Below are 25,759 nucleotides of genomic sequence, written 5' to 3'. Positions count from 1 at the left end.
AAAAGTTGGATCATATCATATCATTTTCCCAAAAAAGGGTTCGGGAATCCCCGACCGATGATCAAATGTCTAATTATTCCGTGATGTTTTCCCAGAAGCGAGTGGATTACTTAAAGTCTTCCTCCTATTACAGTCGAGCAAGTGGGGACACTTCCCCTTTAAATAACCAGAAACACAATGAGCAAAAAAATAAAAACGCCCTGACCTTTATTCAGCCTCACCCACCTTAACCCCCCTCCCCCCCCCCCCGAGCGCCCCCTCCCCCCGGGCACCCTGCTGCTCATCCCCCCCCCCCCCCCAGCCACTCTGGCTCGCTCACCCAGTGTGCTGAGAAGTAGACCCCGACGTAGTGGCCCTCCAGGGAGCCGCTGTCCGCCGCCTGCCGGTTGTTCCTCAGCAGGGGCCCGGCCACCACCTCCGCAAACGGCTTGGCCCCCCACGGGAACTCCAGGCCTGGGAGAAGGTCGGGGGCGGGGGGGGGGGGGGGGGAGAGGAGGGGGGAGGAGGGGGAGATCGTGGGGGAGAGGAGGGGGAGAGAGGGAGAGGGGGGAGAGGGAGAGGAGGGAGAGAGAGAGGAGGGCGAGAGGGAGAGGAGGGAGAGAGAGAGGAGGGGGGGGAGAGAGTGGAGGTAGAGGGGGAGAGGAGGGGGGAGAGGAGGGAGAAGGGGGGAGAGGAGGAGGAGAGAAGGGGGAGGAGGGAGAGGAGAAGGAGAGGGAGTGGTCGGGGGGGGGGGGGGAGAGGAGGGAGAGAAGAGAGAGAGTGGCACTGATAAGTGAAAGCGAGAGAGGCTTGTTCAGTGGAACAGGAAAACCCTTTGTCTGCCCCGGAGATAAGATAAGGGCGTGTTTTCATAAAGTCGACCACACTGGGAGCCACACTGAGCTCCAGTGTGATTGGCTCCGGGGTCGGGGGGCTCCGCAGTAATGGGCTTCTCATGAACAGAAAGATTCCATGACCAGGAATCTCCTCACGGTTACGCGGCCAGCACACAATGTAAATGTTTGGCCTGTATGTATGTATGTTCGTATGTCAATTATGACAGCCATTGCACTCCTGGTCATCCCTGGAAGTAGGGATCCCCCAGCCTGCGTTCCTCCTCTAGATTTCTTCCTTGCTAATGAAGGGAGTTCTTTCTTGCCCTCTTGGGAGCTAGGGTCAGGGGGTGTCATACACATACGGCCTGTTAAGCCCTTTGAGACTGTACCTATGATTAAGGGTGATACAAATAACATTGAATTTAATCGGACTCTCCACATCGACTTAAGGGAAATTTATTTTGGAAACAACAGAGCAGGCCTGAGCTGGCTTCCATCAGGGAGTCGGGAGGATCGCTCATGTGAAATCCGTTCCAAGTGCAGGCTGCCGTCGGCCATCTGCCGTCCCATTTGTCACTGCGCGACAAAACGGGAGTTTTCCATGTGAGCGGGAGGCTCAGCTAGCACTGGAAAAGTCCCGTCTGTCATGCCGCCGGTGAGGTCCGATGGCCGCCTGTGTTAACTCGTTAAGGTAGGGAGATGTCCTAGCCACAGGTGACCAGCTCCTGCCACCCGTAAGCCGGGAGCCTCGCAGACCCTTCTCGAAGTCTCGAGTTGAGAATGAAGCATTGTTTATGCATTAAGCCTGCTTGGTTTTCTTGTGGGTATCCCAGTATTTCGTATGACCTTCGGTTCTTTATGATTTGAAACACTACACCAGTCAAGGAGACGCTGCAACGCTGAACACCTGGAGGCTCAGGTGGGTGCTCTCAGGTGGGTGGGTGCGCTCAGGTGGGTGCTCTCACGTGGGTGGGTGCTCTCAGGGTGGTTGCGCTCCAGGTGCCTCACCTTTAGGGTCGTCCCGGACCACCAGCAGCCCGTTCCGACAGACCACCTTCCCCGTGGCCGCGTCCACGAACACCAGCGACGGCACGCTGGTCACCTTGTACTTGTTCCACAGCCTCATCTGAAACAGACAGACGGAACACCAGGTCAGCCGTGGACTTGAAACCGGATATAGGGCGGCACAGTGTTCAGGGTTCACCTAGAATCTGCATCGCTGCTTCCAGCTACAAACACCATTTATAAAGTTCTCATATCGGCAGACATAACCGTCGGGAGGCTATATCAGTGATACACGTATTGCGTACCCTGTGCAGCAGGGAGGTCGGACACACATGCCCTCGCTGTGCTACGCCAACCGGGTTACACACGTCTGAGAAATCACTTAGCACAAACCTATCTTTTCCACAGCCCTTCCAGTAAGCACATTCTCCTTACTTTCCCTCCAAAGTGAAAGTTAAACATACGTCTGTGATGATTTGTGCTGCGTTTCACTGGGGACCAAAGTTGTTGAAACCGATTATAATGTCTCCAGTTTGAGTGATTGATGGGTCGCGGGTCGCATAAAGAGCGAAACGGACGCGGTTACCGCCTTAAATCTCCCTGCATGCACTGAGACTTTTCATAAAGTGCAGTGAGGTCCTCCACATCAAAGAGACACTTCAGCCATTCATAATTCTGCAACTCGCATACGCCGTGAATAGAAACACTTATCGAAAGCAGACATATAGAATAGAAATCAGAGCAGCGGCCTGAATCCCAGAGGCGAATGATAATAGAAAGTAAGGAATACTCCCTCTCTTTGTAAACCATGTCGCGCGTTACTAACTATCAGTATGGGAGCCACTTCACTCCGGAGTGCTGGCGTGGTTAGGGGGGACTTCCCAGTAAAACCAGTCCAGCGTTTAACTGGACAGGTGTCGGTGAAGCTCTGTCCGGAAAGAATTTATACGGTCGAAATAACATCGTACTCAAAATTCTTTCCAGACATTCATAAAAAGAACAGCGGGGAAAACGACCCAGTCAAGTACCAGTGAGCACTGACTTCTCCAGAGAAAGCACCAAGCGTTAAGTCTCGGAGCGGGGTCTTTAGCTGACGGGTAGTGATGTATGGCTCTCGGTTGTGCTAACACTACAGCGGTAATTATTTTAGGACGGAGGCCCAGTGAGGTGAGAACGGCCGTTGGCGGGTCCATTAGAGGCAGCTCAGGACGGATCAGGTTCCGCCTCACCCTGAGGGCCTACTGCTGTTCACCCCCCTCTGCTCTCCTGAGAACCAGAACCCCACTAGGAGAACCAGAACCTCACTGTAGGAGGACCAGAGCCTCACTGTAGGAGGACCAGAACCTCACTGTAGGAGAACCAGAACCTCACTGTAGGAGAACCAGAACCTCACTGTAGGAGAACCAGAACCTCACTGTAGGAGAACCAGAACCTCACTGTAGAGAACCAGAACCTTACTTTAGGAGAACCAGAACCTGATTGTAGGAGAACCAGAACCTCACTGTAGAAAACCAGAACCTCACTGTAGATAACCAGAACCTCACTGTAGAGAACCAGAACCTCACTGTCGGAGAACCAGAACCTCACTGTAGGAGAACCATAACCTGACTGTAGGAGAACCAGAACCTCACTGTAGAGAACCAGAACCTGATTGTAGGAGAACGAGAACCTCACTGTAGAGAACAAGAACCTCACTTTAGAGAACAAGAACCTCACTGTAGGAGAACCAGAACCTAACTGTAGGAGAACCAGAACCTCACTGTAGAGAACCAGAACCTTACTTTAGGAGAACCGAAACCTGATTGTAGGAGAACCAGAACCTCACTGTAGAGAACCAGAACCTCACTGTAGAGAACCAGAACCTCACTGTAGGAGAACTAGAACCTGATTGTAGGAGAACCAGAACCTCACTGTAGGAGAACCAGAACCTCACTGTAGGAGAACCATGACCTCACTGTAGGAGAACCAGAACCTCACTACCAGGGAAACAATGAGGAATGAACTGTGAGAGAACCATGACCTCACTGTAGGAGAACCATGAGGAATGAACTGTGAGAGCATCATGACCTCAGTCCCTCAGAAGGCTTACAGATCCCAGTGCAGCCGACCGCTGTGGCCGCGAGTTGAGCGATTGTACATGGCATGTACATGCAGAGGCATGCATTACAGGGTGAGTGTTTCCTCTCTGGTGCGGAGGTCGCCATGATTTGTGGTCCTGGAACGAGGGTGAGCAGGGGTCGTTCAGAGGCCTGCTCTGGCTTCATGAGGTCACCCGGGGTCCGTCCCACGAAGGCTGTTGGGTACGGGGGTCTGGAGCAGACCCAGGACCTCTCCGCAGAAACAGGCCACAGCAAGACCACGCGCGTCACAATCCGCACGGCCTCTGGAAACTCGATCTCTGCTCATGAACCGGGGGGCCGTGAGCCATGCGATGTGTCCCAATCCAATAGCTAGTGTTCCCACAAGTTAATGCTCTGCACAACCAGGGGCTGCCCGGTGACTCAGACCACCAGGACGTGGTCCGCTTAATGACTAAACACACGTAGTGGGGGTTCAGTTTAATGACTGAACACACAGAGTGGGGGTTTAGTTTAATGACTGAACACACTGGGAGGGGGGGTTTAGTTTAATGACTGAACACACTGGGAGGGGGGGTTTAGTTCAGCACTGAAGAACACACGACGCAGCAGAACCTAGAAGGACAGTATGCTGGGCCTGCCACTCATTCTCCCCTCTTGAGTCCTTCACAGTACTTGCAGGTCTTTGATGGCCTCCTTGAAGGTTGCTTTGAGACTGAAGCTCAAGTCTATACTAAGATCATGTGTTATCCCGACCCCAGGAGGGATCTCGCCTCAGTGGTCTGTGTGCGTGAAGGAAACTCAACACACAGATACCCGGTGTATTTTCGATGAGATGCAACAGGATAAGGAAACGCAGAGGGAGGGGAGGTGTCTTGCTCAGGGACACCTGAACACCTCAACACAGGGATCAAACTAGCAACCTGCCGGTTACAAGTCAACCCGCTCTACCTCCTGAGCTAAGCAGACCCTATACAATTTAAGACATAGTTAATTTCAGTTACGTTCCGCATACTACGTTCTTTTTTGTGAATTCCTATCGTTTCTATTTTGCGGGAAACGATTTATTTTTATAGTTTTGTTGCTGCTTGCTTTGTTGAACTTGATCTGGTCAAGTATTTTCCTTGGTGGTGGGAGGACTTTCAACACCAGGAATCTGCATCATCGTCTGTGGCCAAAAGGAAAATTCAGGGACAATGGCTGGAGAGCTCTTCTTCCAACGTGTGTCAACAACAACAACAGCGTCCTGTTCTCTCCCGCCCTCCCATTGTGCAGGGGGGAGAGCGTGAGGATCCCGTGGCGTCGAGACGCCATTATCCCCTCGGTCTGAGAAACAGCGTCAGTGTAGCGGAGCCACACGCCGCGCGTTACCGCGGAGACAATGCAGACGACAATACGCTAAACTATGCAAGAAACTCATAAAATCAAACAAGTCTCATAACAAACGCTCCACTCTGTCGTGCTCCCATCCCCGGCCCCCCCCAAGACCCGAGGCTGAGCAGATGTTGACCAACGTTATCCAAAAGGGACCTCACTAAGGCATTTTGGGTACTGTAGTATCAAACAGACACCCCGAAATACCCAGATCCTATCAAGCTAGTTAGTTTATTTAATATTTGTCCCCTTACAGAATTATTTTTCACAGTTTCCTTCCGTCATTTCTCATCTACATTTCTCGTCATAGGCACATAAAGAAAAGACGTATACAGGGGGATGCATACATTGATACAGACATTATCTGTGGGGTTTTGCTTTGTTGATGAAGGGGATGGAACGGGTTCCATAGCACCCTTAAACCAGTGTCCCTCGCGTGTGCTCTGCATTCCATGTCCAAGCAGGCGTTTGTGTTGACTATCATCAGAGCAGCCGAGCCTGACTGTACGGTTACACAGTGGATTAACTCTGGCCCCCTAACTCTCACCCCCCCCCCCCCACCACCGCCAGCCCAGTCTCTCCGAGGAACGCATGGAAATCCATACTAACAATTAGTTTACGCAACCCTGCTCCCCCCCCCGCGGACTCCCAGCGATCGGGACCTGCGCTCAGCATGCTAATGGGATCACACATAGCTGCACAGAGACACATGGACATGGGGCATGCGTGAGACCTTCTACTCAGGGGTGGGGGGAGGTGCTGGTGGTGGGGGTGGTGGTACTAGTATTGGTGGCGTTGGTGGTGGTGCTCGTGATGTCGTTGTGGGTGGAGGTGGTGCTGGTGCTGGTGGTGGTGATGGTGTGGTTGGTGGTGGTGGTTGTGGTGGTGGTGGTTGTGGTGGTGGTTGTGGTGGTGGTGATGTGGTTGGTGTTGGTTCTGGTGCAGGTGGTAGTGGTGCTGGTGGTGATGTGGTTGGTGCTGGTTCTGGTGCAGGTGGTAGTGGTGCTGGTGGTGATGTGGTTGCTGGTGGTGGTGCTGGGTCAGGCAGCCGTGTCACCCCCAGCAGATTGACACGGCACCGACCAATCAGCCGTAACGAGCTCCCCTCCAGCGAGCCCACTGGTATGCTAATCACAGCTTCGCCGGCGGGTTGAAGAGGTTACCGCGCCGCTCATCACAATGGATTCTCGCTGTTATTATCCTGGGTTTATGTAATGCTTCCACGGAGTAATGGTTTGCTCCGAGGTGAGAGTCAGGAATGGAACACGTAAGGGATAATGTAAAGAACGCCGGCCATTATCGGGAAAATAAGGGCTTTTTTGCGTGAATGACCGGCGATTTTCTATACATTATCCCGCTTATTACATGGCTACTTGCCAAAAAGAAAAAATAACTTCACGAGGTGTGTCTTTTTACAATATATTTGTTACCATTCGTAGTGTTGATCAGCAGAGAAATAGTTTGCCAAAGACGTTGACGTCGCTTAGCAACCGAATACGCTGGGGTTGATAAGTTACCGGACTACTTACGGAGTGATACGAAAGACAGCGAAAAATACACTTTCCTTGACAGCGGTCATTATATGCTTAGCAACGGTCAATTACACAAAAATAATTGACCAACGGAAGTCGGGAAGGCCCATGCAAGTGAACGGAGCATTCCACAGCAGAAGCAAGAGCCGTGTAACACGCCTCCTTAAACCACATGTCCACGGCCCGTGCTGGACGCCCTGCGCGCTGGACGCACTTCGCCGCCATTTTGCTCGCTTGCACTTTAGCATTAGTAGCACGACGCGGTCTGAAAGGAGGTCAGCCCCGACCAAGACCGCTGCTCCCTAAAGTGCTCACCCAACTCTCTATGTGCACACACACACACAAACTCAGGATACACACATACACACACACACGCGCACGCACACACACACACCTGCTTCACTTTTGGCTCTGTCAACCATTCGAAGCACGCCCTTCACTCTCCGCCCTGCATTTATATTATAGCAAACCCCCTGCCAACTCTCTCACACACACACACACACACACACACACACACACACACACACACACACACACACACACACACACACACACACACACACACACACACACACACACACACACACACACACACACACACACACACAGCTGGGGGGGGAAATAGGCCTCTGTCATGAGCCGATGGATGCTCCCCCTTTGCAGACAGGCCGGAGTGCCCCCCCCCCCCCAGGGAGAGACCCGGAGTGGAAGCAGTGTATCCAGCCGCCATCCACCCATCATCCTTCAATCTCTCTGTCTCAGCGCCTCCCTCCAAAGGATCCACTTTCACCGGCCGCTTCGGGCCCGAGGCAGCGGCTAATGCTGCAGAACAAAGGTCCACGTCCGCACCACGGAGAGGCCTTTGTGTTCTGCTCTGTAGCTAACCTGAAGCAGAGCTACGCACCAGGGCGATCTGGAACATGTACTTCAAGGAAGAGGATTCAACCAATTCAGTCGTGTCATGAACGGCACGTTTCCTGCACTGCGTCGTTTCGCGGTTTTCCCCCCCAATCTTTTACATTTCTATTTCTATGTGTTGTGGCTCCTTTTGTGCCTGTTTTCATTACATTTTCCATCCGTGCGGAAAACCCCTTTTTATCCTCACACACATTCCCAAGGCCCGTTCGCGTGGAGCTTCATCTTATTCAAGTGAAACCCGTGCAGAACGCTCGACGCAATTCATTACAGCGATAATAAGCTGTAGCCGGATCATCTTTCAGCTCCCATTCACGTACGGCAGTATGGCGCTGGCACGGGGCTCTGCGTTGGGCTGCCACAGCGCTCAGGATACATAGTAATACGTTCCACATTATCCAGTGTGTGTGTTTAGCCCAGTGACGCACGCGGAGCCAGCTAAACATGCTGCTTGGATTTCTAATAGTCTAAACAGATTTTTGTTTAAAAAAAAAGAGAAGAGAGGGCTTTCATGGTCAGACTGGAGGTGGACAGAAGCGGTATTATACTGTTCATTATGACGACTTATGGGAATAATATCCTTTCCAGTGCCTAGTGTGTATGAGACAAAACCAAACAGAGGACGAACTACAGACAACTTAACATTAGGATGAAGTTAAACATATAAAGCCAGTCAGAGGTCAGCTGAAAAACATGTAACCATTATATCGTGATGGGAATGAGGTGAATTGACAGAACACGTATCACGTAATACGCTAATTAAGACTAGTTAATGGTGTAGAAGAATGGGCAAATGGAAGAATGCGGATGAAATTAACCTGACTACAAGAGAACGGTGCAGATTGACCACGTATCCAAAAGCAGGCCCAAGAAACCTACAAAACCAGGTATTTCAAAGATCCATTTGTGAATTATTTTGCTTTTACTTGCAGTGAGTGAGAGTTGGACAGGAAGGTATGAGAGAGAGAGACGGGAGGACTTGACTCAAACCGGGGACACTGCCGTGAAGACTGAGCCTTATGGGTGCTCATGCTCTACCACTTCAACCAAACCAACGTTTCCCCACAAAGCGTCCGACCATTAACGTAAACCCTGTCGAGATTGACCAATGAGGAGGAGAGGATGACAGAGTGGGCTTGTCTCTTCCGCCCCGTCTCCCGATGAACCCACACCGATATGCCTGCTAAATCGCTCCTCTTTTTTTTTTTTTACGAAAGAGGCCACGTTGCCACGGCAACCTCTACCCCCTCCCGCCCTACCCGTTCCCCATCCCCAAGTCAGGACATGTCAGCAAGTGCCAGACACACTGAGGCTCTTAATAATTCAGCGATAAATTAACGGTTTTGTGAGGAAAACAGGTGCCAGAGAATGTCAGGGAGGCGGGGGGTAAAGTGTGTGTGTTTGTCCCTGTGTGTGTGTGTGTGTGTGTGTGTGTGTGTTTGTCCCTGTGTGTGTGTGTGTTTGTCCCTGTTTGTGTGTGTGTGTGTGTGTGTGTGTGTGTGTGTGTGTGTGTGTGTGTGTGTGTGTGTGTGTGTGTGTGTGTGTGTGTGTGTGTGTGTGTGTGTGTGTGTGTGTGTGTGTGTCTCCCAGTGTTTGCGTTTGTCTCCCTGTGTGTGGGTGTGTGTCTCCCCGTGTGTGTGTGGGTGTCCCCCCCCCAGTCTTGTGTGGAGGCACAAAGGCTGAAAGCACCCCCCCCCCAGCCTGTATAGCCTGACTCCACGTCTGCGTTTAAGTGCAGAATGCACCCAGCCAGGGGGGAGGGCCGCGGGGGAGAGGGATTGTTAAAGGAATAAAAAAAGCCAAGACCTGAATAGGTGTCTGCTGAATCGCCCCGCCCCCGCCGCGCAGGCCTGCATTCTGGGAGGTCAAAGGTCAAGCCCACCAGGGGGTAAATTCTTCCCTCCCTGGACGTTAGAATAATTCCGGAAACTTAACCCCCACACACACACACACACACACACACACACACACACACACACACACACACACACACACACACACACACACACACACACACACACACACACACACACACACACACACACACACACACACACGTTGTTTTCTCACTCTCTTCTAGGTCGTTAGTCAAACAGTAATACACCCACACTAAACAATAAACAACTGTAGCCACCATATTAGTATACTATTAGTGATTAAGTCTAAATATATTTAGATATTACGTAATTTCATGGAATGACATTTAAATAAAAAGTCTTAATGGAAAGTGTGAAGCTGTAACGCACATTATCTGCCGAGCACCCAAAGGAGAACCGTGGCTAATTGCTCCTGGGACGAGAGCCAATGGAAACGCCGTTAAAAAGGTCAACCTCAACGTTGATGTCAAAATGCCTTCCGTTAAACCGCGTCGCTTGCGTGGCGTCTCTGGGTAGCTGACGTACGAGCGCCTCGTGTTTAAATCCGTTTGGGAGCTGGAGGGTTTTGAGGAGGTCATCGGAGTCAGAACCAATCAGGAGCCTGATCTCCGGATGAGGCTGAGATACGGCCACAGCAAGGGGTGGGGTGGAGACCCTCCCAGGAGGGTCCACCGCCCCGCGGCAGGGACCGGGAAGAGCAGGCTACGCACTATGGCCTGGTGGGGGCCAGGAGGGATTCAACACGCAGGGGGGACACGCGCACACACACACACACACACGGACTCACTAACACACACTCGTTAACATGCAGATGCACACACACACACACACACTCACTAACACACATGCACACTTACTAACACGCACACACACGGACTCACTAACACACACTCATTAACATGCAGATAACACACACTCACTAACACGTAGACACACACACACACAATCACTAACACACACACACACACACACACACTAACCTAATGTCTTTCCTAGCATTACTAGCGTGTCTTTATAAGTGGAGCAACCTCAAAATATCCCAACGTTCGCATCGCTCTGTTCCCATTACAGGCCGATGTGAGTCACCCATTTAGTTCGGTGCAGGCATCGATGGAAACATGGTGTAATGATTAATGGAGATGAACCAATAGGGTTCTGGGAGGACGAGTCTGCTCCAGGGGGAACCAGCACAAAAGCAGCGAAAGGAGCGTTCCAGAAGGCTTCCCTCTTGGTTTGACCTCCATATAACCTGTCCCCAACCCCCCCCATCCCATATCTCCTCCCGATCCCCCTCCCCTCTTCTCTCTGGGCCCGGCCAGCCAGCGCCTATCTCCAGCCCACACGCTGATGTTTAGGGGAGGCTGTGTAGCCGGTGTTATTTTTAAAAGGTAGATTAAAAAAACGAGGACGGCCGTGTAGCTCTGTCCCAGCTGTCCAACCCTCTCTCATCCAATCTCTTGTGTTTATTTCCCGGGCCGGTCTGGGGCGGGAGACATTTGGTGTGCTATCCCATGGATTAAGCGTGCATTTGCAAAGTCCCTGCAGACACACGGCCCTGGGATCTGCATGGTATTAGTCGTACCGTTTCGGTGGCTGAATTGAAATTGCTTGCTGGTAGAGTAGAGGATAATCCGTTCAGTATGTCGCGGGTGAATTCTTCTGCATTTTAAGACTTATGGTGATGTATAATCAACATGTCATCATGCCATCATGTCCCCGGACATATTAAACTATGTTCCTGCTTTGCCTGGGAGACGATGAAATAAAATATTTTTTTATTGACGAATAAAGCCTTCCAATAAAAGTATAATATCTGCAATATGTGGCTTGTGTGGGAAAGACGACCGATCTCGGCTGTTTTGACACAGGACGTTCTGGGCTCCCCTTCTAGCAGCGAGGCACGACTCGTAAATCACCCTGGCACACTTGTGTCTGCAGCGGCTCATAATAACACCAAGAACAACATCCAACACCAAGGAGAACAATCTAAAACCAGGGGGAACCATCTAGAACCAGGAGAACAATCTAGAGCCAGGCGAAAGACCTGGAACCAGTAGAACGATCTTGAACCCGCCTCGTGTCTGAACAACATGCACGCGTCGTACCGGCTCTGTCAGAGTGGATGAAACCTGCCGTGTTTTGGGGGCCTGATGTCCTGCGCTTCACTAAAATCACGTCGCCGAGGGCCTCTTGAGATCCCTATTGGTCCTGCTCCTGAAGGGGGGCATGGGGCCGAGGAGAGGAGGCCAAAGCTACCGGCTGGACGGGGGGCCGGACGCCTCGGCGTGATGGGGTGTAGCACTGCAGGGAGACACTTAGGTCCCCCTATTAACCCGCTTCCTCCTCTGGTGCTCGTAAAAAGGACCAGCTGGTTCCTCACGGCTCTACGGCCCCCCAACCCTCACTCTGCTACGTCACTGCCACTCTGTTGGACACACGACTCCTTCACAGCTCAGCCCACCCCTCCTCCTCTCCCCCCTCCTCCTCCTCCTCCTCTCCCCCCTCCTGCCCCCTCCCCCGTTCCGCAGTGACCCAGAGACCCCCAGGATCCCCCTCCTGGTCTCTGGTTCCCTGCGGACCCGTTCTGCTCTCCCTGGACGATGTGTTCCCGTTGTGATTAGATTAGATTCAACTTTATTGTCATTGCACAAGTAGGGACAACCAGTACAAGGAAATGCAGTTAACGTCTAACCAGTAGTGCATCATCAAAAAGTGCTTTCCTTATGGCAGTGCTTGAATAAAAAAATATATAATGCACAGAATGCAAGTCGGTTATTAAAGTGCATAGATTTATGAGGAATCAGACCAGCAGTGAGTGTGTGGGCCTGGGGTATGGCCGAGGAGAAGGAGGAGATCGGAGCCGGTTTATATCCGTGCCTGAGGCCTCAGCCTTCCCTCGGTCTCCATCACCTCTTGACTTTTACCCTCCAGCAATATTCATGGAAAGATAGGAACGGGTTGTGTAAATAAGGTCACGAGCAAAAATAGCAGGATATAGATTTATGTATATTTACTGCTTTTTTAAATTCACCTATGAACTTTAAGGGCCGTGAATGTTTTTTGTTTTTGTTTTTGTTTCGTCAATTCCATATAGCCTCAATTCTTAGCATATAAGCTAACATAACCAAGCATACATGCTGGATACGCAAATAAATAATTTAGCTAAACCAATCAATTCCCGGGAATTCTCCCTCATCATCCGTTTCCCTTAAGTGAATAAACCTCATGACTCTGATGGGAAACGTTCTTATTTTAAACCATCAAACTAATCATTTAAACATTATTTCAAACCGTGCCCCTACTAAACAGGTCTTATTTCCTTCAGAGACCTTAGTGGAGGGAGTGCGACTGGTCCGTCACAACTTTGACTCGTAGGTCAGAGGTCGTGAGTGAGTTATTTACGGGGAGAGCGAGCCACGCCAAATGGGAGGGGAAGCACCGGGGAAATACACAGACGGACAAAATGCCGTGGACAGATGGAGGAACAATCAGGTAGTGGGGAACAGAGAAGTCGTTCGTCTGGGGCGCTTCAGGGCAGGACCACTTTTCAGGGTCACCTGACACTGATTGACACGGGAGGGGGTGTGGCCGGTGTGTAAAGGTCAGGGTCAAAGGTTAAGCTTTCTATATCCAGGCTGGAACAGCGTGGCCTTGACACCCGTCCGGGGGCGACCCCCCCGGAATCCCTGGCACTTCAAAAAAAGGGCCAACTTTATTGGATTAACACATCTGACAACCCTGCACGCACGCACAAAAGCGCACGCACACACCTTGAAATACATAAGCCCATTTCACAGATATACCATTACACATTCATCGGATCGTGGTTAAAAAACGAAAACGTTAAACAAACGAATTTCATTAATATCCGTCCTTGCCCGTGAAGCTTTGCGGGCCGCAGCGTTTGTAATTAAACCACTCAGGCGGCGCTGAGAGCCTCCCAGAGGGAGGGCGGGCCCTCGGCTCCTCGTCGTCTTTGTAATCCGGCTCCGAGCGAGAAGAGGCCTCCTGCTGAGCCTGGCAACGGTCAGCGCCCCTCGTCCTCCTTTCTCGTCTCTACTCCTCTCTCCGCTCTCCTCCTCTCTCCTGCTCCTCTCTCCTCCTGCTCCTCTCTCCTCCTCCTCCTGCTCCTCTCTCCTCCTCTCTCCTCCTCCTGCTCCGCTCTCCTCCTCTCTCCTCCTCCTCCTCTCTCCTCCTCTCTCCTCCTCCTCCTCTCTCCTCCTCTCTCCTCCTGCTCTTCTCCTCTCTCCTCCTGCTCCTCTCTCCTCCTCCTCTCTCCTGCTCCTCTCTCCTCTCTCCTCCTCTCTCCTCCTCTCTCCTCTTGCTCCTCTCTCCTCCTGCTCCTCCTCCTCCTCTCTCCTCCTGCTCCTCCTCCTCTCTCTCCTCCTGCTCCTCCTCTCTCCTCTCCTCCTCCTCTCTCTCCTCCTCCTCTCCTCCGAGCTCTTATTTCAACAGCGCCGCAGCCTGAGGGACGACATGATGTCATACTGCCAGCGCTCACATTCCCCCCCCGACCCCCCATGGCCTCCACGGCCCCCCTCCCCTCACTTTGTCCACGGCGGTGATGTATAAATAAATACGGCCGGCGCATGCGGTACAGTTTTAATTACGGCTTTGACGACTAAGCATAAATATCTCCCCCTTGATGTAAACAAACTTGTACGTGTTGACACTGGTGAGCGTTCCTCACCAGAGGCGGGACCCCCCCGGCCTAACCCCCCAGTGGACAGACCCCCGCGGCCGGACTCCCGCGGCTGGACCCCCATGGCCGGCCTCGCGAGAGTCTGTCCTCGTCTCCCATCAACTGCACATTCAAACCTCAGTCCAAACATTCCACTGAACCGAACACATGCAGGCGCAACAACACCGTTATACAAGCTCTGCTGCGAGACCGGCTTCCTTAGTAAGAATAGCACGGTGCACTCAAACAACGAGTTCTCAGAACAGACGGGGTGCTAAAGGGATTGGACACCCACCACGGACGCCTTGGCCCGGATGAAGAGAACCCCCCCCCCCCTTGTTTCTTTAATCCAGGTCGTATCAGACCGCTGGGCTTCGGGAGAGACCAGTCTTAAACAACTCAAGCTGCGTGGCACGGCGCGCCTTAGAGTGGTTTGTAATCAGGAATCGGAACACAACACGACTCTTTCAAAACCAGCCAAACAGCCAGGAAGATGGAGATGAATAAAAGGGTTTTGGTTTGGTTTAATGTTTCTTTGGCGGTGTTGTACAGAGTCCTGAAGCAGGGGGAAGGGGAGGATGAAGAGCCGGCTTGTCATCATGTTTGATGCAGACCGCGATCCAGGGGCCAGAACTATGGCTGAACGATTAATCAAATTTTCCTTTTTGGGGGGGATTCGTTAGCGTTACTGACTGGAGATCAGTACGATTTATATATTATTTATTTTACAATTCAATAGTTGAATAAAGATGTTATAATATCAATTAATCTCAACACGTCGGCCTGGCCTAAAGGAAAGAGCAGTTGACTGCTTCCAATGTTGTGTTGGTCATACTACAGAATGATTTATTGCTTTGTTAGTGAATAATACAGAACATAAGGAAGTTAATAAATTAATAAAATCACATATTAAATCCCAATGTAATATTGTTCAAAATAATCGCAATTCCATTGTTTCCCTAAATCGTTTAGCCCTAGCCAGATCTTGTGGGCCGGGGCCCACCATGTCGGCTGATCCAAACCCTACGGCCCCCCGGCCTCCATGGAACGTGATGCACTCCTGCTTATGGCTCTGATGCCCTTCTGAGGTGCGGCGAAAAGGGCAGGCTCATTGAATGGCAGCGCAGTTGGGGGGTTCTTTAGTGCTCGGCATGCTGCCAAACCTTCCACCTGGCCGGAGAACAATGGCCGCCAGGGAAAAGCAATCCAGAGGGAAGGAAATAAAACAGAAACAGGAGAAATTTTCAAAGAGGAGGAGGATGTAGAAACTCTGGATGAGATGGTTAATGGACTTACACGATGCTGTTCTAACCGGTGGCCACACAAAGCGCTTTATAATATCGGCTAACATTCACCCATTCATGCACACATTCACAGATCGCCACCACACACAACCACCACGCAGAGCGTCAGCCCAGTTGCCTAATGGTCCGGGACCACAGGACTGGGAACAGGACCGGGAATAGCGCTTCACACCGAGATAGGGTTCCATTATGTTCTCAAACCTGGCTGGAGAAACATGATTCATGTGGCGGCCCCCCGCCCCCCCCTCCCGAGCCGAGCCAGGGAAGGCCAGCGGGACGCAGAGTAAACCGAGACCGACCGAGTTACGCCGGGAGTTTACCCAGAGTTCAGTAATAGGCCGCCGTTAGGCCCAGTGTGTTATGGCCCGAGTTCAGTCACGGTGGAACATGAAGTGAACACTGCTGCCAATGCAGTGCCCCCCCCCCCTTTAATATGAGTCATGGGAAGAAGCCACAGGCAGGGGGTCATAGAGACGCCCAGACGGCACAGAGTCGTACTGGTGGGTACAACGCATCAACGGCACGCTGAACACGTTTCCATAAACGAGCGAGCAAAAGTGGCGCTAAACAATAATTAATCATGTGAGATGTTTACTTTCTGTAACCTCCATCTACGTCACCCAGGATCAGAATAGCACCCCCCCAGAGAGACACACACACACAGTCAAGACACACACACATAGTCAAGACACACACACACACACAGTTAAGACACACACACATAGTCAAGACACACACACATAGTCAAGACACACACACAGTCAAGACACACACACAGTCAAGACACACACACAGTCAAGACACACACACACACAGTTAAGACACACACACATAGTCAAGACACACACACACACACAGTTAAGACACACACACATAGTCAACACACACACACGTAGTCAAGACACACACACAGTCAAGACACACACACAGTCAAGACACACACACAGTCAAGACACACACACACACACACACACACACACAGTCAAGACACACACACACACACACACACACACACACACACACACACACACACACACACACACACACACACACACACACACACACACACACTCTACTAAGGTGCTCCATCTGTGCCGGTCGCAGGTCGGAATGCACGGCCGGGTTTTTACGCAGTTTAAAAATAACCCAGACTCTGCAACGGACAGACACAAAAGGCTGTGCTGTTCCTGAACGCGGCCTCGCTCGCCAATTGCCCCCCCCCCCCCCCCCCCTCGCTCCCTCCCCTTCCCCCTCCCTCCCCTCTTCTTGTACCGCCCTTAAGCGTTCTTGTACACCGTGGTCTCCTAGGAGTTACTTAGGAACCAGTGCCCCACTTTTTCCTCCTGCCTTTGCTTCAGACACACACACACACAGACAGGAGAGTAGGACACGCACACACATGAGCCACAGACAAATAAACACACACTTTTAGGAGAGGACGAAACTAGAACAGAACAGAAGTCATGGCAACCCTCAGAAGGCCTTACAGCATAACGAGTTACAGTGCAGAGAGAGAGAGAGAGAGAGAGAGAGAGAGAGAGAGAGAGAGAGAGAGAGAGAGAGAGAGAGAGAGAGAGAGAGAGAGAGAGAGAGAGAGAGAGAGAGAGAGAGAGAGAGAGAGAGTTTATTGGACGGAGGAACAAGAGGAGATTAGAGAAGATGGCCTTGACCAACGTGTTAAATCAATGCCTGCAGCAGGTGAAGCGATAAGTGCACCTCGTCTCGTTTCAAGTGCATAGTGAACCCAGAGCCGGGACGCGGGGGACAGCGGTGATCGTTACGTGGCACACCGGCACAGCGCTAAGTAAAGCCGGTGTGTGTGTGTGAGCGCGTGTCTGCATGAGCGTGTGTGTATAAGAGCTCATGTGTATGAGCTCATGTGTGCATGAGCAAGTGTGTGTGTGTATATGCGCACTTGCGCGCGTGTTCCTCAACATGACAGAGTGCGGTTATAATGAGTTTCAGCCTCCCTCCCCATCCTCCTCCTCCTCCTCCTCCTGCCCCTCCCCATCCTCCTCCTCCTCCTCCTCCTCCCCATCCTCCTCCTCCTCCTCCCCATCCTCCTCCTCCTCCTCCTCCTCCCCATCCTCCTCCTCCTCCTCCTCCTCCTCCTCCTCTGTCGAGACGGGGCGAGCTGTCTTCTCCTGTTGCTCCGCTGCTCCTCTCCCTCAGATATAAATCTGACTGGGGATCCGTTCTCAGTTCTCCGTTATCCATCAACCCTCTCACAACCTTTCCAGTGTTGCCTCCCGTTCCCCCCCCCCACCCCCGACACCACCCCCACCGGTCATAATGGAGGATCTGGGATTCATGTGCACGCCGAGAGGGGTGAGGGGAGGGCAGACTCTGGGCGAGGGAGAGCAGGAGGGAGGAGTTGACGAACCCTGGGAAGGTTCCACGATGGGCGTCCCCGTTTGAGACGTTTTCCTCTGGTTTGTGGAGTAAAGGTGGAGGCTGAGGGAGGTTGGGAGGGGGTGTATTTGTGTCTGTCCCCTGCCTCCTCTCTCTGTGTGTGTGTGTGTGTGTGTGTGTGTGTGTGTGTGTGTGTGTGTGTGTGTGTGTGTGTGTGTGTGTGTGTGTGTGTGTGTGTGTGTGTGTGTGTGTGTGTGTGTGTGTGTGTGCAGAATTGGATTGCGACGGTTATTCTGCCAAAAGCCTCTCACACGGAGACAACCGAGTCATCCTCCCCTTATCAGATCCGACTCTGCTAAGAAAACAAAGCCCTCGAGGGAAACATCACAAAGGGGAACCGGAGAGAAACCGAAGGGGAAAACAAACAAAATGGATGTCACAGGGATAGAGCTTGTTGGTTCCATTCAATTTGTAAAAAGGTCTTTTATCACAATTAGTCTCAGTGGGGCATGCATCATGCAAGATAACAAACAATCCTCCGTTACTAATGAACTGAGCAGAGGTAGGGCCACTGAACAGAGGGTTATATGTGGATAAAAGATCTCCGGTAAACTCATTATGTGTCCGAGGCGAGTCCTGACGTGACCCCAATCCGGCCCTGCTAACCAGCAGTTCAGAGAGAGCAAGAGTCAACAACAACAACAACAACATACAACAGTCCACAACAACAACACCCAGCAGGGACACACTCGTCCGTCCCGAGGTATCTGTCGGGCACCACCGTGAACAAAACCGCGTCCGACGTCCAACAAAAGCCGGCCTCTAGACGTTCCTTCACAGCGGCTCCCCAACCCATTGTCCCGTCACCATGACGATCCACTGGTGCGCGAGCGCCATTCATCGGCGCAGCGGCAACACCGCTGCTGCTCCGGGGACGTGCGGCGTGGAGCGGATCCAATCCGACGCCGTTCCACGTTAACAGGATTGCGTCTCCGCCTACAGCGCGCCCGCCCAGTGGCGGCGGCGGAGTGGCGTCTGGGGTAATGCCCCGGAGCAGGCGACGCGTGTCGGGGGACAGGGAGCGGGGCTCCCCAAAGACACGCTCTTACCCCCGGCAGACGCGAGCCGAAGTGACACCCGTGCAACGCGCTCGCCCGCCGCGCATTGTCCCGCTCACGGTCACACAATGGTGCCGGGGCAGGAGATCAATGCCGCGCGCGAAGCTGCCTTCCAGGGAGCTTCCGTCCCGACGCTGCGTCCTGTCCGCTGTTGCCGTGGGCAATGTCTTGGAGGAGTTGTGACCTGTGATGGCGTTGATTCAGGCAGACTTTAAAGAGGGGTTCAGCATAGCGGCCTCTTCCCCGGCTTGGAGAACACGTCGGTATGTTTGAGGCCTCTGTCGGCATTGAGCTGCAGGGCTTGAGAGATTAAACCCTTTCACACCTCCAGCCTCCGCAGCCTGTGGTCAGGCAGAACCCGCCAGGAAACTGCGGCCTGTCAAACAAACAGTGTGTGGTGCGGTTTACAGCGCAGGGTGTGTTTTCGCATGGCTCTCCTCAATGTATCCTGTGTGTGTGTGTGTGTGTGTGTGTGTGTGTGTGTGTGTGTGTGTGAGCCCACTGTGTCATCATCAGCGTGTTTAACATCCAGGAACGTTCCTGGAACGTCGGGAGGTTTATAAATAAGCTGCAGGCAGCGACACGCTCTCCTGGTTAATAAGCGCCCATTCCAGCATTGATGGAAGCGGAGGAAACGAGGCCAAGGAATCAGAGGATGCAGCAGGCATGTCCATGCATCTACAAATGGGAAGCTTGTGTAATCATTACCGATGTTTCCCTTTTCTTGACGGAACACGCCACATGGAAGGCAACCCTCGCATGGAACGTCCGTTCTGCTTCCTCTGTGACTGTGATCCATGATCTTCCTCAGTCGAAGAAGAACAGAAGAATGGAAGCTTGTAGTACACCAATTCCTGGGCCGCCATCCAACCTTCTAAGTTGCTCCACCCGTAACTTCGGCGGATTTTATGAATGGTCAAAGCCTGTCCTTTGCTTTAGCCCTGATCCAGCCGATTTGAATATTAATTGTAGCCTAATTGTAACTAATTGTAACTCCTATAATATAGACCTACAATTAACAAGGGAGGAAATGATAGGACAATTCCTAGCTCATAACACAAGCTATGACGCCATCACTCTTCGTTTGTAGCACATGCAAAAACATGATTTTATTTATTAAATAATGACATCTACCGATCCCGAATTGTCAGATGATCCACTCTGACTGATGCAGGCTGATAAACCCATGCATCATACCATTAACCATTAACATGTGTTAACTATTCTCCAACATAATTCAACCGGGAGCCTCTGTGTTAAACAATAACACAGAATAAACAAGACGCTGCATAACTCAAACCATAATCGAATTAGATGCACACACAATGCAGCATTATGTTTAGCCATTTGTTTTCCAGGTCTCTCTTGTCTCCTGAGCGAAATGCGACTGAACCTCAGTGTTGTTATGATATATTTCCACCCAGAGGGGAAACACAAGGCCAACTTGTTCTGTCCCTTACCTCCTGGGTGGTCTAGCCCATGCGAGTGGCCCATTCTACCAGTGACCGGCCAAGACCGGTGGAGCCCAGAATGGTCTGTTGTCTGGGACTGGGACACTTTCTCTTTGTGCCGTTCAGGTCAATGCAGCCGACTTTACCCTTGGTGAAAACCACTTGTACCACGTCTACAGAACAGCCTCCTCTCAGCCACCCTCGGTTCATTAATGAGCTCAAAAACACACTCCATTGTGCCGATGTTTCACCACGGAGAGACGCGGTCAGAATAGTCTCAGTACGTTACACAGACCGTCTGCAAGCCCAGCAGCCCTTAACCAAAGGTCTTTACACAGACGCCGTCAAGGATGAAAGACACAGGGGCGATGAGGCAATGTTGTTCGAATTGATTCTCCTCCATGGTGATTTCATGAAAAGACATGCAGAAGCCTGCATCTCCGCTAATTGCTTCTCCACACACACTCTCCGGTCTGGTAATGAGTCCACACATCTCTCCCAGAACAACATTCATGTCTTCCGGAAAAATTAAAAAAGGTTCATCCTCTCATTTCTGCACTGGTGCTTTTCTTCTCAGCTGCCTTCCTCCTTCCCGGATCTGAGTGACTAACTAAAGATAATTGCCCAGAAGATTGCTCAGGCTTGACCAGGGCCGCTGAGGATCCTTGATGGTGTGCAATATCCTGCCCGCTCGTCAAGTGCCACAGCAGCAGAGTAACCGCGGCAGGGAATTACATTTCCCAAAAGGCATCAATCCAACGTGGTTGTTATTGTATTTCACAGGCTTCGTTCAGAGACGTTTTGCAGCAGATGTCCCCAGAGCGTCAGACCGCCGACATGCAGCGTGTTTAGATCTCTCCCTCGCTGACGGCACCGATCAAAGTAACTAAAGCAGGGAGGAACATCGCTCAGCGAGGCACAAGGACAATAAACAGTGAGCCGCCGTAACGGCCATTAGGCTTGAGGAAGCACGGCGCGTTAAGACGTCTTCACATGTTTCCAGGTGGAAAACACTTAGGGAAAGGAAATACTGAACACAAGATCTGTTCTCGATAGAAACCGTAAGATAAGAAGACCCTGGTGGGCAGAGGGGATAATCAGCATTAGCATGTAAGCGCTAACAGTCTCTGTGCCGTTGTCGTTGGACAGAGACGAGAGTAAATATCCACTAATCCAGCTCAGGCTGAAAGTGAAACCGTGGACTGTGTCCTAATCACAAGCCCCCGTTCCAACATACCATCAAACAACATGGCCAGCGAATCCAAGAACAATTTAGGGGAAACGACTCTGTAGTGTTCTGACTACAAACAGGGCTGGTTTATCTGATCAGTTGCAAATGTCTGCTTCAGTCCTGCTGCGTTCTGTTCCATTTGGCGAGCACCGGTGAACTCCAGTTAATCTTCACAGGAACAGTTCACCGTTGATGGTGCCAGAGATATTTCAGCTCACTGGTGAGCCTGGGAGACATGGTTTACTGTGTCTAGATTTAAGAAATTGAAATAAGGGGAAAGCACTTCTTGTGATTTTGTAGAAGACAATGGTCGCAAAACAGATGGATTACAATTGTACAATACATGGGCAAATCTGCGACCACCTGTTTTTGGCAGACGTTCAACTAAGAAGGTTTCTGAATTCACAGTAATATTAACAGCAACATGGTACACAGCTTTTTATCCCTGCATCATCCTCTCGTTAGAGACATTATCAATAGACTGCATATTTTATTTTATTTTTTAATTTTCAGATATTTTATATTCAGGATCCCTTTTAATAAAAATACAAAGCTTTTCCGACATTGAATTTGCTACGTAGATCATTTATATTACTAGACGGGCATAACTAATCAGTTACATTGTGCTGTCGTCTATTTCTTTACATACGCATCACTAAAGGCCTTCCACTCGAATCCATCAGTGAGCAAGACGTACCACCCAGAGACTCAGGGCCGTAAACATCGATACCCACGGAGCGTCCACGTCAAGCCTTTTTCAAAAGACAGGTCTCTATTGAAATGAAAGACATGAAGATTGTCGAGTGCTGAGCGAGAGCGCACATTCATCTGGGGACGGCTGTGGTTAACCAAGACCATGGTCATCATCGTTCATATTTCACCAGAGCTGGATCTGCAAGCCTCCCTACCCCTCATTTACATTTAGGGCATTTAGCAGCCGCTTTTATCCAAACAGCGACTTACAATAAGTACACTTGTCAGAAGAGGCAGTAACAATATATAGCTGTCGGTACAGTAAGGATGTTCATAGAAACAAGTGCCAACCACTTACAAACGCTGGGTAAACACATTCCCCGTATACAACTGATAGCTAGGATAAGGTGCTACACAACTTAGTATTTTTTTAGTGCAACGACGTACAACATACAATAAATGTTGTACAAAGGAGCCAAGGCCTCCATGGGAGGGGACTCGCATATCAGGGGGGGGGGTCAACCCGGAGCCTAGCGTGCGATTCCTTCAAGGGCCACAGAAGAGAAGGAGGAGAGAACGGAGGGCTCCTGCTTTGCACCCTCCTCCTCCTGCTGCGCTGCTCCTTTAGGGGCCCCCGGTCACACAAAGGGGGGAGAGGGGACTTTATTAACAATAATAGCCCGCTTTGAAATGAACCTCCGGAGCAGAGGCCCAGAGTCCACGCTTAAAGTGCCTTTTCAGGGCCCGGCTTAGCATACGTTGCGGGGCCATTGTAGGGGCCCCACCGAGCCTGGCTCCAGAGTTGGGCCCTGGCCCTCTTCGGTGACGCTACGGACACGGAGAGAGGCTGTTTAGCTGCTCTCTCATGCAACGCCGTACAAAGGCCCCGGGTCACAAGTGGTGTCCGGGGCCACGGTTCCATGCCCCTCCACAAAGGACGGCCCCTGAGCCCAGTGGGCCCCTGAGGGCCGGTTCAGTTCATTATCCTGCTGATACAGTGTAGTCTCATGTATCAGCGGGCTGAGATCACCCCGTCTGAAGGGGAGCTCTGGAGTATCACCGTGTTTAATAAGGACAAGCATGGACAAACACAAACACACACACACAGTGACGTGTGGTCGGGGCAGACGTCACTCAGCGACGGCCTTAATGAACAGAGCAGCCCTGGTGTCTGCTCAGAGCATACAGGGCGCCGCGCCAAACCGCCTGCAGCCGGTTCCACTCCCTGCTGTCAGTAGCACGTCAACAAGTCCGGCCAGCCAACCGGTAGGGCCCGGGACCTGGCATCCAGCTGCTCCTCCCCTAGCAACTGGCTCTAAGCCCGGGACCTAAGCCTTGACCAAGCCTTTGGCCCTGAGCCCTGGACCCAGGCTGCACCCTTAAGCCCTGGATCTAGGCCCTAGTTCTAAACCCTGTCCCTAAGCCCTGGCCCTAAGCCTGGACCCCGACCCTGGCCCTAAGCCTGGACCAAGCCTTTGGCCCCGAGTCCTGGCCCTAAACCCCTGGCCCTAAATCCCTGGCCCTAAACCGGGTTCCAGACCCTGGCCCTAAGCCTGGACCCCGACCCTGGCCCTAAAACCCTGGCCTAAAGCCCTGGCCCTAAACCTGGACACATACCCTAACCCTTAAGCCTGGACCCAGACACTGGCCCATACCCTGAACCGAGGCCCCTGGCCCCCAGCTGCCCTAAACCCCTGAACCCAAAGCTCCTGCAACCCTGAGCTTCAATTAGCACCAGTCTAATACACAGGGAGACACAGTGGACCCATGACCAGGAAGACGTCTGGTGTGAGAGCCCCCCCTCCACCACTGACTCTGACCACCTCTCAAACTCTCAACATCGTGTCCCCAACCTTGCCGGCTCAGTTGGGATGCAAGTTCGTTTTTTCATTCAGCCAACATCGGGATCGGAAAGAAAGAGAAGTTTGTTTGGAAGGAAACCGGAAGCACGGAGAGGGTGGATCCTTTGGAACTATAACTGTGTTAGGCACTATCCACAGAGGAGTGATTCTACAGCAAGCATAATGGACACACACACACACTCAGCCTACAGTACGTACAAACACATCAACATACACACACTCGGCCTACAGCACACACACACACACACTCGGCCTACAGCACACACACACACACACACACACACACACACACACACACACACACACACACACACACACACACACACACACACACACACACACACACACACACACACACACACACACACACACACACACACAGCCTACAGTACGTACAAACACATCAACATACACACACTCGGCCTACAGCACACACACACACACACACACACTAGTATTGAAGCGACAGGCGTTCTAAGAATAGTAGATTCTGTAATTACGAGGGGGAATTAATGAGGCAGCAGGAAACGCAACAACAGCAGAAACAACGACTGCAACGCATCGGTTCATCCGCTGACTGCTGCCCTCCCCCGCCCCCTTACTGCTGACCTGCACTGCCACCCCCCCCCCCCCACTGCTGCCCTCACACCCCCCCACCGTGCTTCCTCCTCTAGTCTACCCAACACACGTATCCCAACATAACGGATCAGAGCTGGGCGAGGCCACCTCGTGACAGGTCCCATCAAACCGCGGCGCTGTAATAGCTAACAATGGGCTCCTCTCCCCCCCGGGTTGAGGAGACGCACGCAAGGAGGCGGAGCTATCTTCCGCCCGGGTGAACCTGAAAGTCGCGCGTTTGAGCGGCAGTCAGCGCCTCACCCAGCACCCCTTCCGTTACAGGACCATGTTCCCCCGGCGACATACAACCCTGCATTGTTCCTGAGGAGCGTCTGAGCCGTTCTCCGTCGAGCGGCCGACAGACAGACAGACAGACCCGCCGCCGAGCTCCACCGAAGGCCTGAGGGAGATCTGCAGGCGTATCAAAGGCGGGGTAATTAACCATATGCCCGGGTACTGCCCCTGCCAACTGCCCTGATTTACAGCCCGTCTGGACGATGTTGACCGGCCAGCGGGGGGTCCAGCATGAAGAGGCAGCTTACAGGGAGGGGGGAGAGAGGGGGAGCTGGGGAGAGGATTATGGGGAGGCTCGGGGAGGGGAACGGCAGGATGGGGGGGGGAGGGGGGAGGGCTATTGTTCAGGCCTGAGAAAGTGTGCAGAGGAAGACTGATGCTCACTATGGAGTCAGACTAAAGGGTTCAGTGGTGGAAAACAGGAAACACCAGGAGGTAGAGGCTGGTGTTGACTGCACGGACACGTGCAAAAGTGGATGCGCGCGCACGCACACCCACACCCACACCCACACCCACACACACACACACACACACACACACACACACACACACACACACA

General features: G+C 52.0%; 1 protein-coding gene across 1 annotated transcript in view; it reads right to left on the bottom strand.

Moving 5' to 3' along the window:
- Window positions 1–25,759, bottom strand: part of nxn (nucleoredoxin) — a 53,830-nt gene that overhangs the window by 10,861 nt on the left and 17,210 nt on the right. Inside the window, exons 2-3 of the mRNA XM_056611285.1 lie at window positions 1,824–1,941; window positions 320–453 (exon numbers count right to left, since the gene is read on the bottom strand). Coding sequence (XP_056467260.1) covers window positions 320–453; window positions 1,824–1,941 — 252 coding nt within the window. The remainder of the gene's footprint in view (window positions 1–319; window positions 454–1,823; window positions 1,942–25,759) is intronic.

The sequence above is a fragment of the Gadus chalcogrammus genome, chromosome 16 (genome assembly GCF_026213295.1).
Source record: "Gadus chalcogrammus isolate NIFS_2021 chromosome 16, NIFS_Gcha_1.0, whole genome shotgun sequence".
Taxonomy (NCBI): Eukaryota; Metazoa; Chordata; class Actinopteri; order Gadiformes; family Gadidae; genus Gadus; species Gadus chalcogrammus.
This window is presented reverse-complemented; position numbering and strand designations above follow the sequence as displayed.